General features: G+C 35.3%; 1 protein-coding gene across 8 annotated transcripts in view; it reads right to left on the bottom strand.

Moving 5' to 3' along the window:
• OSBPL1A (oxysterol binding protein like 1A) overlaps window positions 1-16,406 on the bottom strand; it is a 393,082-nt gene that overhangs the window by 83,799 nt on the left and 292,877 nt on the right. For all 8 annotated transcript variants that reach the window (XM_074207328.1, XM_074207333.1, XM_074207332.1 and 5 more), the window contains one exon: window positions 301-376. In XM_074207328.1, coding sequence (XP_074063429.1) covers window positions 301-376 — 76 coding nt within the window. The remainder of the gene's footprint in view (window positions 1-300; window positions 377-16,406) is intronic.

The following is a 16,406-nucleotide window of genomic DNA, read 5'->3' as shown; positions in this document are numbered from 1 at the left end:
TGTGTGTGAAAGAGAGAGAGAGAGAGAGAGAGAGAGAGAGAGAGAGAGAGAGAGAGAGAGAGAGAATATTTCTGTTCAATGAAAAAAATCTTTAATTTTTAAAATAAAGACAATATAACTAATTGTTTAAGACTGTTCTAGCATAGCATAAATTAGAGTTTCCATATCTGGAAGTATCTCCAGATATTTGAATTTCACTATGATAGAGCTTTGCTTTGTGTAAATTTCTGAATGACTTAAAAAATTGTATAATTAAATATATTTCTACCTCATACTCTACTGCATAATTCATTTATTTACCATTCCAATGCATTTTCTAAGGATGCTCCAGATACTGAAGTCATTTCTGGAAAACATTGGAGAGGGCAAGCTTGTTCTAGGAAAAGAAACAAAAACAGATATTACATTTCAGTGTTGGTAACTGAAGGAAAGAAAATTTACAGTTATTTATGGCAGTATTGTAGTCAGCCAGATGCAGAGAGACAGGAAGAATGAGCAGCTGGAGCTTTGCCATAGGTCAAGCAAATGGGAGGCTGTCCCCTGCATTTCACTGCTATTTTGAGCACCTTTGGGGTTTCTAAGGACAATAGATACTACATAATTCTGTCTCTTCAAGACTCTTTTAACCTTAGTCCTACTGTCCCTTTAGTCCCATAGGCCCATATTTGATCTATAACCCTTATTTTGGAATTTTCTGCAGGGGTTGTCCTGTGGATTAAATATTTTTATGATCTTTTTTTTTGGAACTGAGATAAGCTCTGCCTTTATACTAATAGCAAAGCATTAAATTCAATTTAACTCACTTCAAACCAAAAAAGGTTCTTCCATAGCTCAAAAATCTTGGGAATCTAAATAGCTTGCTTTGGTATTCTATGCTGATAAATATTTTTGTCAACAATAAAGATATAACTTTATATCTATATAAATATTCACAAATTTATACAGATCTAATTATACATTATTTATCCAATATAATATAATCTTTTATAATATAGAAGACTAACAAGTCTTTTTATACAGGTCTAGAAAAATGTGAACTGAAAAAGGATAACAAAACTATAAAGGCAAATTATCAGGGCAACATGAAACACACATTACTAGTTCCTTTTAGACACAAATGTTGAAAAAACAGAAAAAATATAACTTGTTGATTTTAAAACAATTAAGTTTATACCATATCAGAATCTTTATAGTATTCTGACCTATAAATTTTTTTACATTTAGTTTTAAAATAGTAATATTCACTTTAAATTTTTATGGTGAAATTCTTAACATTTTCTATTAATAATTAATAACTCCAATGCTATTTCATCCAAAAAATCTGCTAATTGATGATCACAGATAGTTTCTAAATGCCACATTATTCAACTAATCCAAGAACCAAAATCTTCTGAGATATTAAAATGAGTCAGATAGCAGGACCAAAAATCTATTGCAAAGTACTCTTTATTTCCATAATTACTGAAAAAGTACTGAATCACTTACATTTAATATCCAATCTTGGTGCTGTAAATAAACTTATTTTATGTATGAAAAAGCCAAATCAGAAAAGTAACCTTTATGACCTCTTACAGATTGTAGGAAAACATTGGTTGCTGAATGCATATCAAAAAGTACTTTCAGGCCATCTCTTCTCCAAGTCTAAAATACAAGTGCTTTGAATTTTCAAAAAATAAAAGACTATTTGGGGGGAGGGGAAGTGCAGAGTAATAGAAAATTATATTTGATGGACAGAAGTATCATTTTTTTCAAAGGATAAAGTTACTAGACAGGAAACTTTGTATTTTAAAAAATTGCTTAGTATTGCAAGAAACAGCCAAGATTTATAATCATTTTTAGATTTAAAATCATTACAGAATTAGTCTGCATATAATTTTGTCCAAGAACATTCTACTATTTTTGTTTTCTTGGCAACATAAGCTTGTATTGTGTTTTACAAAGGAAAATCAAAGCTGAATTTATATACAGGTCAGATTTCCAGTAATCTTAATTATCCAGGAAACAGCCATAAAACAGGAGGGGAGAAAAAGCATGAGTAGCAAATGTTATCACAGAGCCCATGCACTTTATAGGAAAAGTAGTCATCCTCAAGCTCTCACTAGGACAATTTATTTAAAATAATTAGAAGCAGGAGGATACACACAGAGAGAACAACAAAAATGATAGCTGACAGCAATGAGAACAAACAGAGGAACAAAAATGGAAGACAGAAGAAATATAAAAGCATAGCAGTCTGGAGCCACTTGGTGTAGGGGCAAAGAGCCATACACACCTCAATAGTTCCTAAGGACATCACTGTATTATGCAGCAGCATAACTGATGTTCATAATGATGTCTCTGAGTTATTAAAAAAAGGTTAAAATCAAGGAAATGAATATATTTTAAAATTTTAATAAAAATGGTTAATATCTTTACAGAAACTTTAAATATATAAACCAGTTATCTGGAAGTTCAGTTGTGAAAAAATTTCAAATCCAATGAAGCCAAATTATAATAATATGAAATTAAAATTAGCCATTTGAATTTCCAGGATTTAATACACACACACACACGTGTGTGTGTGTGTGTATGTGTGTATATATATATATATATATATATATATATGTATGTATATCTATGCATTAATGTTTAAATTATTTCCCACTTAGTTGGAACATACTTAAAGAGTCCCAGGTTCTAAATTCCTTTTTCTTTGCCTAAACAAGAAACATTCTAAAAGAACTTCTTGGAGTGAGATGTCCCGGTTCAATTAACCAAATACAATAATGGTATTAAGAATTGTACAATGGTACAAAAATGAGCTTGAAAGTGAAAAAAAAATCAGTAAACCAGTCATTTTTGACACATTCTTTTCAATAAGTTAACATGTTTCTCCCTCTACCCCCCCAATTATAGACATAGCTATTCTTAAAATGAATCTACCTTAGTTTCCCCAATTTTGAAAAGGGTTAACAATGTCTTTGATCACTCAATGACAAAACAAAAATAAAAACAAAAAATATTTTAAAATCCTGTTAATTTGGTCACTTGAAGATGCAAATTTAAGTCTTGCCTCTGACATATACCTGTTGTGTAATGCAAGGCTAATCACTTAAACTGGAGCAACAACAGTGTAAGTTCTGTATCACCAGTGGTAGAAGTTTTCACAGGAGGGGTATTCATAGGTCTATACCAAAGTAAAAACAAAACGAAAAAACTTTCTTTCCTCTATCAAAAAAATTCACCTCAAGTCCTAGTTAGTTTAGTTTGTAAAATCAAAATAGCTGATCTGGCATTAGAAACATTTGAGAAATGGTGGCTTTAATATTGTACCCCTAATTTCTTCAGGGTCTTTGGATTTATATTATCATCTTAAATACATTTTAGTTTGGGGGTGTTTTGAATATGGCTTTAAAATTCATTGGGCTTTGAGGCATTCATGGAGCTCAGTTTCAAGAGACCTGAAATCACTTAACCCAATTTATTCATGAAAAGTTATTTTTTGTACATCAAGAAGAGGTCATCTGGTCTCCATTTGAAGACATCTACTGATATATTCCAGTCCAAACTAAAAAGTTTTTTAAGAGATTGTGATATGCATAATGCTAAGTACTAGAGCAACAAAGACAAAAAAGTCCTTGTACTCAAAGAGATTATATCTCTTTGGGTGAAGAGAGACATAAATAAATATGCACCAAAAAACAGAGAAGGAGGAGTTAAACACTAACAAACAAATTCTGATTATTAGCAAGATCACAAAAGGCTCTCCATAAGAGGTAGTAGAGGAATAGAGCTTTTTAGGAAGTTGGAAGGATTGAAGGGAATTTATTCAAAGCAGGAGATGGGAAGGAAAAAAAAAGGGAAATTATGTATAATAAACCTGGAAAAGTTGTCTGGAGTCAAATTATGGAAAGCCAACCTAAAGAGTCTGCATTTTATCCTAGAAGTATTTGTGGTTCTTGGTCAAGTGAGTGAAATGATCAAACTATGTCAACTACCTCAGCATAGAGAAGTCTGGAGACAGGGTGGCTATGGAGGAGGGAAAAGGAATAATGAGTTCTTTTGTGAATATGTGGAATCTAAGATACTGATAGTACATTCAGTCAATGAGTCAATAAAACAATTGGTAATAGAAGATGAAGCACAAAGGCATATGTGTAGAGATGAGAACTAAACCAAAGAAAGATGGAAAACATTACTGAGAAAAGATATAGAAACTGAATAGAAAATCCAGAATAGTTATAGGGAAGATGATGATGATGATGATGATGTTTGTCCTTCATTTCCAAATAAGACTATGATATCAGGGAGGTGATGGATTCCATGACAAGTACATGAATTGGATTTGAGTGAGGGGATGCTGTGGTAAGACACCAGCCTCACTTTCTCCTCCACAGCCATTTGGGTCCAGTGGCCAGATATGGAGTGAATGGAGATAGCCAAGGATGTGAGGCAATCAGGGATAAGTGACTTGTCTAAGTTAAGTGTCAAGTATCTGAGGCTAGATTTGAACTCCCATCTTCCTGACTCCAAGGCCAGTGCTCTATCCACTGGACCACCAGCTGCCCCACTGGGAAGCTCCATACCTAGAGAATGGGCACCCCACCATACATTCAAGCTTTCGCCGAGGCCTGTCAATTTCACCTAAGCAACATCTCTCGAATATGACCCTTTCTCTCTTCTGAAACTTCCCCCACTCCAGTACAGTCCCTTGTACTCATGCCTTGATTATTGCAACAGTTGTTAGTGGGCCTCTCCCCTCACTCTAATCTATCCTCCATCAGTCACCAAAGTGATTTTCCTAAAGTAAAGATCCAGTCATGTCACCCTTCCTCCTTAAATAAACTCCACTGGCTTCCTATTACCTCTAGGATTTGTTCGACATTCAAAACTCATCAAAACTAGCCCCCTCCTACCTTTTCAGTCTTCTTACACCTTACTCTCTGCCATACATTCTTCAATTCATTGACACTGGCTTCCTGAATGTTCAAGGACAAGACTGTTATCTACCTGCTCTGGGCATTTTCTCTAGCTGTCTCCTAAGTCTGAAACTCCCTCTTCTGCTCCAACCACTCACCTCCCTGGCTTCCTTTTAATCCCAAATAAAAGCTTACCTTCTACACAGGAAGACTTCCTCAATGCCTCTCAATTACAACACTTTCCTTCTGTAAATTATTTCCTTTTACTCTGCATATTGTTTGATTTGTTTCCACTCTTTAAATTATAAGCTTTTTGAGGGCAGAGACAATCTTTTTCCTCTTTTTTTGTATCCTTAGCCTTTAGCACAGTGACTAACATATAGTAAGCACTTAATGTTAACTGATTGACTGCTCCAGCAGACACTAAAAGTCAAAAAGGTAGGAGTTCTGTATCAAAATAACCCAGGGAGAAGAAATTATGCAGGAAGAAGAGGTGTGATTCACAGTACCAAAAGTACTACAAAAGTCTGAGAAAAAAATTATCATATTGAGCAGGTTGTTAAGGCAACTCTATAAAGAGCAACTTTAGCTTAGTCACATCAAAAACCAGATTGGATTGAGATGTGAAGGAGATGAAATAGTGGCAATTATAGTAGAAGGCTTTTACTTAGAAGGTTGGCTACAAAAAGGAAGAGAAATTTAGGAAAAGATTTTAAGGGGACAGAAGGAGATCTGGGGAAAGTTTAAAAATAGAGTTAAGCAGAAGGTGGAAGGAGGAAGCTGCTAAAAAAGGAGAAAGGTAGGTGATCAGGGCACAAGCGAATGGACTGACTTTGTGATGAAAAAGGACACTTTTTCATCAGACAGTAAAGTACAGAAAATGAAACTGGAGAATGCTGTCAAAATATATTGGAAAGAAGAAGGAATTTATGATGAATAGCTTTTATTTTTCTTAAAAAAAGTAGTGAGGCATATCTGCTGACACTAAGAGTACAAACTGGACAAGAATGAGATGTGGCTGACTGGTGCATTCTCCTTCAAAGGCGAGTCTGAAAGATCAGAGGAAAAAGCTGAAGGGGTAGAGGAAATTTCTAATATGTCAACTTCAGGGTTGTAGTGAGCTTCTAGTGCTTGGGAGACAAAGTCTTGAGAGTAACTATTATTTAAGTTATAGCAGCAGAAAGAGGGTCAAGAAATAGCAGGGAGACACAAGGAATATGTACATACACCTAGTCATTTTCCAGGTCCAGAGAATTGTCAGGGAAGGAGAACAAGAAGCAACATATACACTACTGGAGAAGGAAGGGTAGATTGAAAATATTTACCTTGTATAAGAGTAATAATATATAATCAATCTATAAGGATAATTTGGAATCAGACTAATAAATTCTTTATCCTACTAGTCACAGAAAACCAGCGAGATTTTCTGATCAGAGGAGTGGCTTCGTCTGACCTGTGATTTAGGAACATAAGATTTGTTCTCCACCCCCCCTTTCTTTTCTTTCCCCTATCAGCTATACATTTCTTTGTTTTTCTCCACATGGCAGCCACAGCTGACTTCTCCTTCTGTGAATATTGAGACCTCTCCACAAAAGAGGAAGGTCAATGGATTTGAAATCAGAGGAGATAGACTTGAATAATGATTCTGTTCCTTACTGCCAGTGTGACCTTGGATAAATTCTTCGAATCTTAGTTTCTTCATCTGTAAAATTAAAAGCAAGAAGCATCTCCAAGACCTCTTCCCACTCTAAATCCTTTGATTCCATTTGTACCATTCCTGAGAACATAGGATCTTATGATTAAGGAATTATAGATGTAGAACTGAAAGGATCTTCAGAAGCCATATAGTCCAACCCTCACAATTTACATAAAAGAAATCTGAGGCTCAGAGATATTTTGACTTGCCAAAGATTACATAGTTAGTAGGGATCAGAGGCATTCAAGTCAATAAGCATTTATTAAGTCATTTTTATGGGCCAGGCATTGTATTATGCAAGCAAGGATACAACCCCCCCCCCCAAAAAAAAAAAACCCATTCCTATCTTAAAGGGGCTTACAATCTTGTGGAGAACAAGCATGATACACACACACACACACACACACACACACACAACACACAAGATAAACTGGAGATAGCCTTAAAGAGAAAGTGCTAAGATAAAGAAGACAGAAAGACTTAAGGTGAGACTTGAAAGCCAAGAAACCCAGGAAGTGCATATGAGGATGTTAGGGACTGTTGTGTATAGGGGCACTGTAACCTATCTTCACCTGGTGTCCTTGAGCACCAGAGTCTTATCTTACTAAGTGCCACAGGAGTGGGAGTTTATTAGAGACCAGAAAGATATTTAAAGCACTAGTGTTTTGCAAATAAACAGAGTACTTGGAGACCATGGAGACCTTGGTGTCATCCTTGGCATCCTTGTCTCCCACACCTTCAGCACTTGCCTGGGGAAGATTGAGGTAGTCCAGAACTGGGACTCAACAAGAGGACGAAAAAAAGTTTTAAGCATGGGAACAAAACTAATGAAAATAGAGAGTTGGGAGATGGAGGGTCTTATTGAGGAAAACAAAGAGAACAGAATCACTGGATTGCAGAGAACATAAAAAAAGAGTAGGATATAAGAAAATATTATATTTAATTCCAGAGTAACTGGAGATCACTGTGGTTTGTTTAAAATGGGGATGAAATAGTCAGACTTGTGCTTTAGGAAGATTACACTGACAGTTGAAGAGAAAATGGAAAGACTTGAGGTAGGGACACCAAACAAAAGGCTATTACAATAGTCTAGGAATAGGGTGTTAGGGAGGTAGGAGGAGTGTCAGAGAATGGGGTATATTTGTGAGAGTTTACAAAGGTAAAATTGATAGGTCTTGGCCACAGTTGGATGTAAGGAATGAGACAATGAGGAACTGAGGATGAAACTTAGGTTGCAAGTCTGGAGGACCAGGACAATGGTGTTACCTTCTGCAGTAATAGAGATGGTAAGAAGAAGGGAGGGTTTAAGGTGGAAATATAAGAGTTCAGTTTTAGACATGTTGAGTTTAAGATATCAAAGGGACATCTGGTTCGAAATGTCTAATAGGCAATTGGAGATGTGAGACTGGAGGCTATTGGAAGAGGGGTTGGGGTTGGAAAAGTGGATTTGAACATTGTTACACTGAGATGATAATGAATTGATGGGTGCTGATGAGAACATCAAGTGAAATAGTATAAAGAAGGAAAAGAGCCCAAATCCCTTTGGCCATGGTTAGTAGGTATGCAAAGCTCTAGCAAACTGAGAAGTAGTCAGGTAGGTAAGAGGAAAACTGGGGAAAGAATTGTAATGAAAAGCTAGATAGAAGAGAGTATCAAAAGCTGCAAAGAGGTCAATAAGGATGAGGATTAAAAACAAGGTTATTAGATCTGATGACTAAGAAATCATCAGAAACCTTGGAGAGGGTAATTTTGGTTGAAAGATGATGTTGGAAGACATCCTTTAAAGTAAGAAAAGAATGAGACAAAAGGAAGTAGAGGCCCTAATTATAAATAGCGTTCTCAAGGAATTTAGTTACAAAGCAAGGAAAAACATTAAGAAGTCGGAAAGATCAAGTGAGGAGATCTTTGAAGACATGGGTAAATTTGCAGAAAGTCAGAAGAAAAGGAAAAAAAACTGATGATGAAAGAGTTGGGAGGACAGAGGGAACAATTTGCTAGAGTAGATAGGATGGAACAAGATCATGCTTGCATATAGTAGAATTTACTCTGATGGGGAAAAGAGGCATCTTATTATATGAAGTAGCAGAAGGCATTTGGGTAATGGGAGATGAAGAATGGAGAAGAGGAAATGCTTGCAAAAGGGTCTCAATATATTCAGTAAAATTTAAGACAAAGTTCTCTGCTGAGAGGTTTAGGGAAGAGGGAGGAAAAGGGAATTTTTGAAGAAGAAAGAAAAGGTTTGTAAAAGCCACCAAGAAGAATAGGATAGTGGCTTAATTTGGAAGGTAAAAAAGACTGTCTTGTAGCAGTGATCCCAATTGAGGTTATAAAACAAACTTTCAGTGGACTAAGACAGCAACATGGTTTTGTGATTTTCTCCAACTATGTTCAGTAAGATATGAGTAGGCATGAAAGACAGTGGATGGTGGGAGTAATATAACATTGACGCTTGGCAGGACATGACTAGCCATGATAAAGGGACCAGGGAATCAGGAGAAGAGGACAGTATAAAGTTGAACTGGTTCATCTATGGGTCATGATGGAGAAGAGAAGAGAGTATAGCCAGAACAGATGTGATGGCTTGGGGAAGAATGGAGAGGTCAAGAGACTTTGTTATAAACAAAGAATTTTGTTTGGGTTCGCAAGGCAGAGGGAAAAATAATGACAACAGGTTGGGATGAGATCAGGGAATTTCAGAGTTTAAGAAGATCAAGGGTATGATCAAGTATGATCAAGAGTATGTTGGTGAAGTGGGACAGAGGAGTAGGTCATGTGAAAATGATTAAGTTGAGGATGTTCAATATATATAAAATATATTGAAGTTCCTAGAAGGGCATGAAGGATATTTTTATACATAGTGAAAATAATGCTAAGATTTGAACCTAAATCCTATGGTTTTGATTTGCTGTTCTTCCTACTATGTTTCACTGCCATCTAAGCTTCTTTGAGAATTCAATCATTAGTTTTCTTTGATCTTGCTGTTTACTTGTTTTATCAGGAATAATAATTTCTTTTCACACACAAAAAGTAATGACTTGGGGATCATTAGAAATAGGGATCCTGTCAGGACAATGACTAGCTGTGTGATTTCTTTTAGCTTAGTCTTTCCATCTGTCCAATGTACACATTACATATATCTATCTACTCCAGAAGATTGATTTATACTTGGAAAAATAAGATCAATGCCTATCAAAATTACTTGGAAGTACTCTATTTTTCAGTCACATATATTCAAATACTTCTTTACCATATATGTATAACTTTACCAATATATTATGTATAACTATATTGCAAGGATACATATATTTACATGGATGCTTTTATAAACAGCCATCATTTTAAAGACTATCAAAGCATTATTAAATGAAAGAATTGAGATTTTTTAAATAAAATACACAATGACTTCCTGATGTATATGTAATTCATCACATTACCAAACACTTTATCTTTTATTGTTTTACCTAGAAACACCTTTTTAAGATTCACTCAATAGCTTAAATAAAACAATAATTTACCATAATCATCTCATTCATGAAATAATTTTTAAGAGTCAAATCCTAAGATTTAAATGCCCTAAAAGGAAAGCCTTTCACTTTAAAATTTCTAAAGAGCTAGGGGTGGCTAGGTGGCGTAGTAGATAAAGCACCGGCCTTGGAGTCAGGAGTACCTAGGTTCAAATCCGGTCTCAGACACTTAATAATTACCTAGCTGTGTGGCCTTGGGCAAGCCACTTAACCCCATTTATCTTGCAAAAAAAAAACCTTGGAAAAAAAAAGTTGTAAGATCACAATTATCAAAAAAAAATTTCTAAACAGCGTGAAAATTAAAAACCTGATTTTTCTTTTAGCATAACTGAAAGGTTTCATCCTAAAATAATAATAGTTTCCACAGGTACATAAAATAAATTCTAGTCAAACTGAAGAAAGTAACAACACTTTGAGCTGGGAAGATCAGGGAAGGCTTCACAGAGTATTGAATCCTGAAGAAGAGAAGCATTTTGAAAGGCTAAGATAAGGATGAACAATATTTTTTACAAGGAAGTGGGAGATGGAAAGTAAAATTTAGGTAATAGCCAGTAGTCTAGTTTGGGTAGAATACAGGATAAATGAAGGGGAATGATAAGAAAAAAATGGCAAACAGATGCCAAACTAGGGAAGACCTTAGCCTTAGGAAGATTATTTTGGCAGCTGTTTGAAGGATGAATTGGAGAAGGGAGAGACTGAAGACAAAAGAGAATAAAAGTTAATTACAATACACCAGATGAGAAGTGATGAAAGTCTGAACCAGAGAAACGGGGAAGGTGGAAAGATACAAGAACAATAATATCTTATTCTCAGTTTCTTCTAAAATGAGTTTAAGTTTGTAATTTTATTATTCCTTAAAATTTGTTTTTAAAATGAGGTTGGTGTCAACATTTCTTCTAGAACCACATCATGAAACTTTATATTCATATCTCACAGCATAATTTTGATGGGGGTATTTTCTTACTTTTACAGGACAGGAAAAAAGAATAACAATTTCATTAAACCTGGCAATCATGAAATTTTAAGTTAATTAATTAGCAATTAATTAACGCTGGCAGTTGATAGGATATGGGGGGTGGAATAAAATGTCAAAGATGAATTTGATTTTATAACCCTTGGGAACTGAAACTAATGCCTCATCAGATACAGAGAATTTTCAAGTAAAGGTGAGTCTAGAAGAAAAGAGCATAGTAAACAGGAAAGAATTCTGAATTTAGAGACAGGAGATTTGGATTTGAATCCCTCCTCTGTCATTTCTAACCTGGGTTATCACCATGTTTTAGTCACTTAATGTTTCTGAGTCTCAGTTATGCTGTCTAGGAAAAAAGAGGGATCCTAGATGAGCTGCAGGATCACTTCTATGAGTATTACAAATTGCCTATTGAACATTTCACACTAGATATCCTATAGGAATCTCAAATTCAGCATGTCTAAAACAAAACATTATTCACTTTATCTTGTTCAGGCTCAGACCTACCACATCAACTGCTAGTCATCTCCTTACCTCATCATCTGTCCTCAAATTTCTACTTCTGATCTGGCATTCAAGTGCTCACCTCTAGGTCTTTTGATTGGCAAGCTTCATGCATCTTGCCAGGATACCATTCCCTCCCCACTATCTACTCCATTTAACCTCTCCAATCCTTCAACTTAAAGCCCATACATTTTCCCCTTTCTAAACCAACACCTCAATTCCAGAAAAGGATGTGTCAGTCAATTGCCCTCTGACTCCTATGGCTATCTTCTCTGAATTACTTGGGGCTGGTCATCACTTGCCAGTGTGTCATCTTTCCCTAATCAGTGAGCTACTTGACAGCAAGCTCTACCTTGCAAGTACAGTGCTTGACACATAGTAAGCTCTTAATTAACATTAATTAATTCACTTTTGTCCCCAAACTCCTAAATTTTTTCCTAATTTTACTATTTCTTTCAAGGTACCACCAAACTTCCTAGGCAACCAATGTTAGAAACTTGGGTGTCCTCCTTGACTCCTCATTCTCCCTCACTCCCCTTATCTAATCATTTGCCACATCTTATCATTTTTACCTATCTCTTTTATTTGTTATCTTCTTACTTATAAATCACTATCTTGGTTTATGCTTTCATTACCCCTTCCCAGTACTGCAAAAAAATCAAGCTTCCTAATTGTTCTTCTTGATGCAAGTTTTTCTTCTAATTTAGCCTCCCCAGTTATCAACAGTCTGACCATGTCACTACTTTTCTAAATAAGCTCCAATAGCTAGTTTCTAGTACCTCTAAAATCAACTCTAGACTCCTCAGTTTGTCACCTGATATAAAACTACCTTTCCTGTATTATTATTATCATCATACATTACTTCTCTTCGCACATTCTATATAGTCCAGTCAAACTGATGTTCCTATGATTCCTGAAAAATAGTACTCTTCTTCTGTTTTTGTGTCTTTTGTATTGACTGTCCATTCTCCTTGGCCAAAAAAAATCCTTGTCTCATTTCTATTTATGTTTCCTTTAAGACTTAGTTCATCTATCTTTTTCTTGGTTTCCTTTATAATCTTATGTATTTTAGTTTATTCATGAAAACACAGTTCTGAGGAGGTTCATAAGCTTCATTAGACTGCCAACAATGTACAAGATACAAAAAAAGTTAAAAATTTGTTTCATATGAACTGTTTCCTAAACCCACTAATTGCTAGCCCCTTCCGCCATCAAAAATTATTTAAAAATTTTTTTAATTTAACTCTGTTTATATTTTCTGCATAACTATATAAATCAGGTTACTTTCCCCTGATAGAAACATAAGCTCCTTGGTCTTTTTTCCCTCAGCACTGAGCACAGCATCTGGCACATTAACCCACACTAAATAGAAGTTAAAAAGCATGGATGGGTTGAGTGCTTCTCTGGACACAGTGGCTTTGGATTGCAGGTTGGATGGCCTACACAACAATTCTAGCATGAATGTGGCTATCAAATGCTAAATCTAAAAACAGCACCAAGACTTCTGGGACACTTTGGATATGCATATGTGCACAACATACGCGTGCACACACACACACACACACACACACACTTCTGGGTAAAGATAATTAAACCCATAGGAATATATGAGATCATCAAAGTAGACTGCAGAGAGAAGAAAGGCAGCTCAGGATATCAGGATACAGACTTAGGGTTTTTCTCTTTCTATGAGAGGCTGAAATCCAAGTCTTATGTACAGACACACCCTTCCCAGTTTTACCAAAAGCTTACAGAAAAACAAATCTGCTAGAACAACAAAACAGGCATCTCCATAGGAAAAGTGTTATAAATGGAACAGATCTAAATTCTCTGTCCTGTCTTTGGCAGCTGGCCTGATGATTTTAAATGGGGCTTTTGCCTTGACAAAGTAGGATTTGGACATAATTAGAACATATATTAATGATAACACTGTCAAGTCATGTTAAACAAGGCAAAATTTTGCATGTATGATGTTAATTCTTTATGGTTAGACAATTTATATTCACCAAAAGAAAACTTTGTTTCAATATTATTTTCCTGTTAAAAAAAAAGGCTAAGGGATATTTTAGCAATAATATCCTAAGCATATAAAGGACTACCATAAGTTTTAGAAAGAATATTAGATATGAAATACAAAGACTTGCATTTACTTTAGGCAAGTCATTTAATCTCTCTCTCTCCTTAAGTTTTTGTAAGGCAAATGGGGTTAAGTGACTTGTCCAAGGCCACACAGTTAGGTAATTATTAAGTGTCTGAGGCCAGATTTGAACTCAGATACTCCTGAGTCCAGGGCTGATGCTCTATACACTATGCCACCTAACCACCCCCATTTAACCTTTCTTGAACTCAATTTCCCCATCTGAAAAACAAGGGAGTTAGACTAGAGGATATACAATATCTCTCTCTAATGTAAAATCCTATCACATTCATCTTTATGGAAAGCACAGGTGAAAATGGATTCTAGCAGGTTGCTGGGTCCCCTCAACCATCAGTATATAAAAGAGGATTGATAATCATTCAACTAGTTCAGTTCAAAATGTGGAAACCAGGTGTAACAGTAGATAGAGCTCTGGCTCCAGATTCAAAAGATCTAAGCTTTAATCTGGCCCCATACACTTACTAGCTATGCGATTGAGCAAGTCATTTAATTTCTCCTTCTCTCAGTTTCTTCAACTGTCAGATGGGATAATAATAGTCCCTACTCCACAGGGCTGTAGTGAGGATCAAGTAAGACAATTTTTGTAAAGCATTTAACACAGTGACTGGCACATTTTGGCGTTCATTCAACTCTTCATTAACCCCATTTGGGGTTTTCTTGGCACAGATGTTAGACTGCTAGTTCCTTTTCCAGTGTGTCCCCTTTTTAAAGATGAGGAACTGGGGTGGCTAGGTTGGTGGAGTGGACAGAGCACTGGTCCTGGAGTCAGGAGTACCTGAGTTTAAATCTAGCTTCAGACACTTAATAATTATCTAACTGTGTGGCCTTGGGCAAGCCACTTAACTCCATTGCCTTGCAAAAAAAAAACACCTAAAAAAAAAATAAAATAAAGATGAGGAACTGAAGCAAATAGGGATTAAGCAATTGCCCCATGTCACATAACTAGTCAATGTCTGAACTCAGATCTTAATTCATATCTCTGTGACTCCAGACCTATCCACTGCATCACCCAGCTGCACCACAAAACAGACTAAAAAGTTTTAGACTTATGTAATTTTAAAAACCTTCAGAGTATAATCTGAATTTAATATGTCAAATATGTCTACTTAAAAATTAACTGTTACAAAAAACTTCTGGTCATCAATTAGATAAATGATGAGGATTAAAAAGAAACACAAGAGCTTCCTATAATAATAGGTAAAAGGAATTAAGTAGTCACTTGTAAAATCTAAATAAAGTATGGAATCATGAGGTCATAATTTTTATAAAGCCCACTCTTTGTTGAAATTAATGCAGGGTATATTTCTCAAAACCACGCTTGAAACAGATTTAGAAAGGAAATTATTATATAGAAATTCAATTGCCCAATCTCACAATTTGTTATTTAGAAGTCAAATTCCAGTGCTAGAAATTGACCACTCCTTTCTCTATTCAGGATTTCTCTTTACTGGAACATAAAGAATCAAACAATACAATTCTCTTGATACCAAAAAAGTCAAGAGTTGCAACTGACTGGGAAATATGAGGGGGTGGGTTGCACAGTTTACTTAAAATATTTCTCTCCTTTAGGCCAGTTCTGTTAATTATTGACCCAGTAATTATTTTGCAGGATCCACTGGTTAATACCTGTTATGTTAAAATATACAAATTTAGAAAATACTAATTGTTTAACTATGCACTGGGGAGTTCTAGTTGCTTATGAATAAGATAGACCTAGAGGCTTAGGAATAGATGACATGACCTAAAGAAATTTGTGCAAAACAAGATTGGCCAAGTGTCACTCTAATTATGTATGCATGGATGCATATATGTCGTGTGTGTGTGTGTTTAAAACTTTAAAAGGTGTATAAGACTTTTGGGGGTTCGTTTGGGGTTTCATTTGTAGTAGGTCTTTTGGATTTCATGTTGGAATACTTCAAGAGTTTGCTATAAAAATAACTAAGTGCTTAGTTAAATTTTTATATATCATTTAAAAAATGAAAACCACTTTTTGAAATAAGGTCAAAATTTTTATATATCACATTTTCTATTATAATTTATCAGCAATTTTATAAGTGGAGACTCCTGAAAAAATTCATCACCTATTACCTATGGTGATAGGTCTTTTTTTTTTAAGACGGGGTTAAGTGACTTGCCCAAGATCACACAGCTAGACAATTATTAAGTATCTGAGGCCACATTTGAACTCAGGTCCTCTTGGCTCCAGGGCTGGTGCTCTATACCACCTAGTTGCCCTTAGTAATAGGTATTTTTTTTTTTTTAAATTGGGTTAGGCTTCTGACAAGAAGTTTACAATCCACTGTTTGGCCTACAACTTGCTATTCCACCTTGATAGAACAAACTACATGTTAACACCCCACTGAGCATTGCTTTTAAGGGCCTGTAAGCCACAAGGAGGCATTAGAATAATTTAGTTCCAAATTCCTAGGTAATGAAAATAGAAAAGGAAATCAAAGGGAGATAAATATTTTGATTATTTGAAAACAACAAAGGAATCAATATCTAGTCCTTTTGACAATTCAATTTTATAATTGAACTTTTATGACTGATGACTAATAATGAATGATTTATCTACTTATCACAAAATGGTAACTTCCTAAGAGTATTTTGCTCGACTTGGCTTGGTGAATAAAAAATAGAATATGTTCATTTCATC

The sequence above is a fragment of the Macrotis lagotis genome, chromosome X (genome assembly GCF_037893015.1).
Source record: "Macrotis lagotis isolate mMagLag1 chromosome X, bilby.v1.9.chrom.fasta, whole genome shotgun sequence".
In the NCBI taxonomy this organism is placed as follows: Eukaryota; Metazoa; Chordata; class Mammalia; order Peramelemorphia; family Peramelidae; genus Macrotis; species Macrotis lagotis.
The sequence above is the reverse complement of the archived record's forward strand: the minus strand, read 5'-3'. Positions and strand labels throughout refer to the sequence as shown.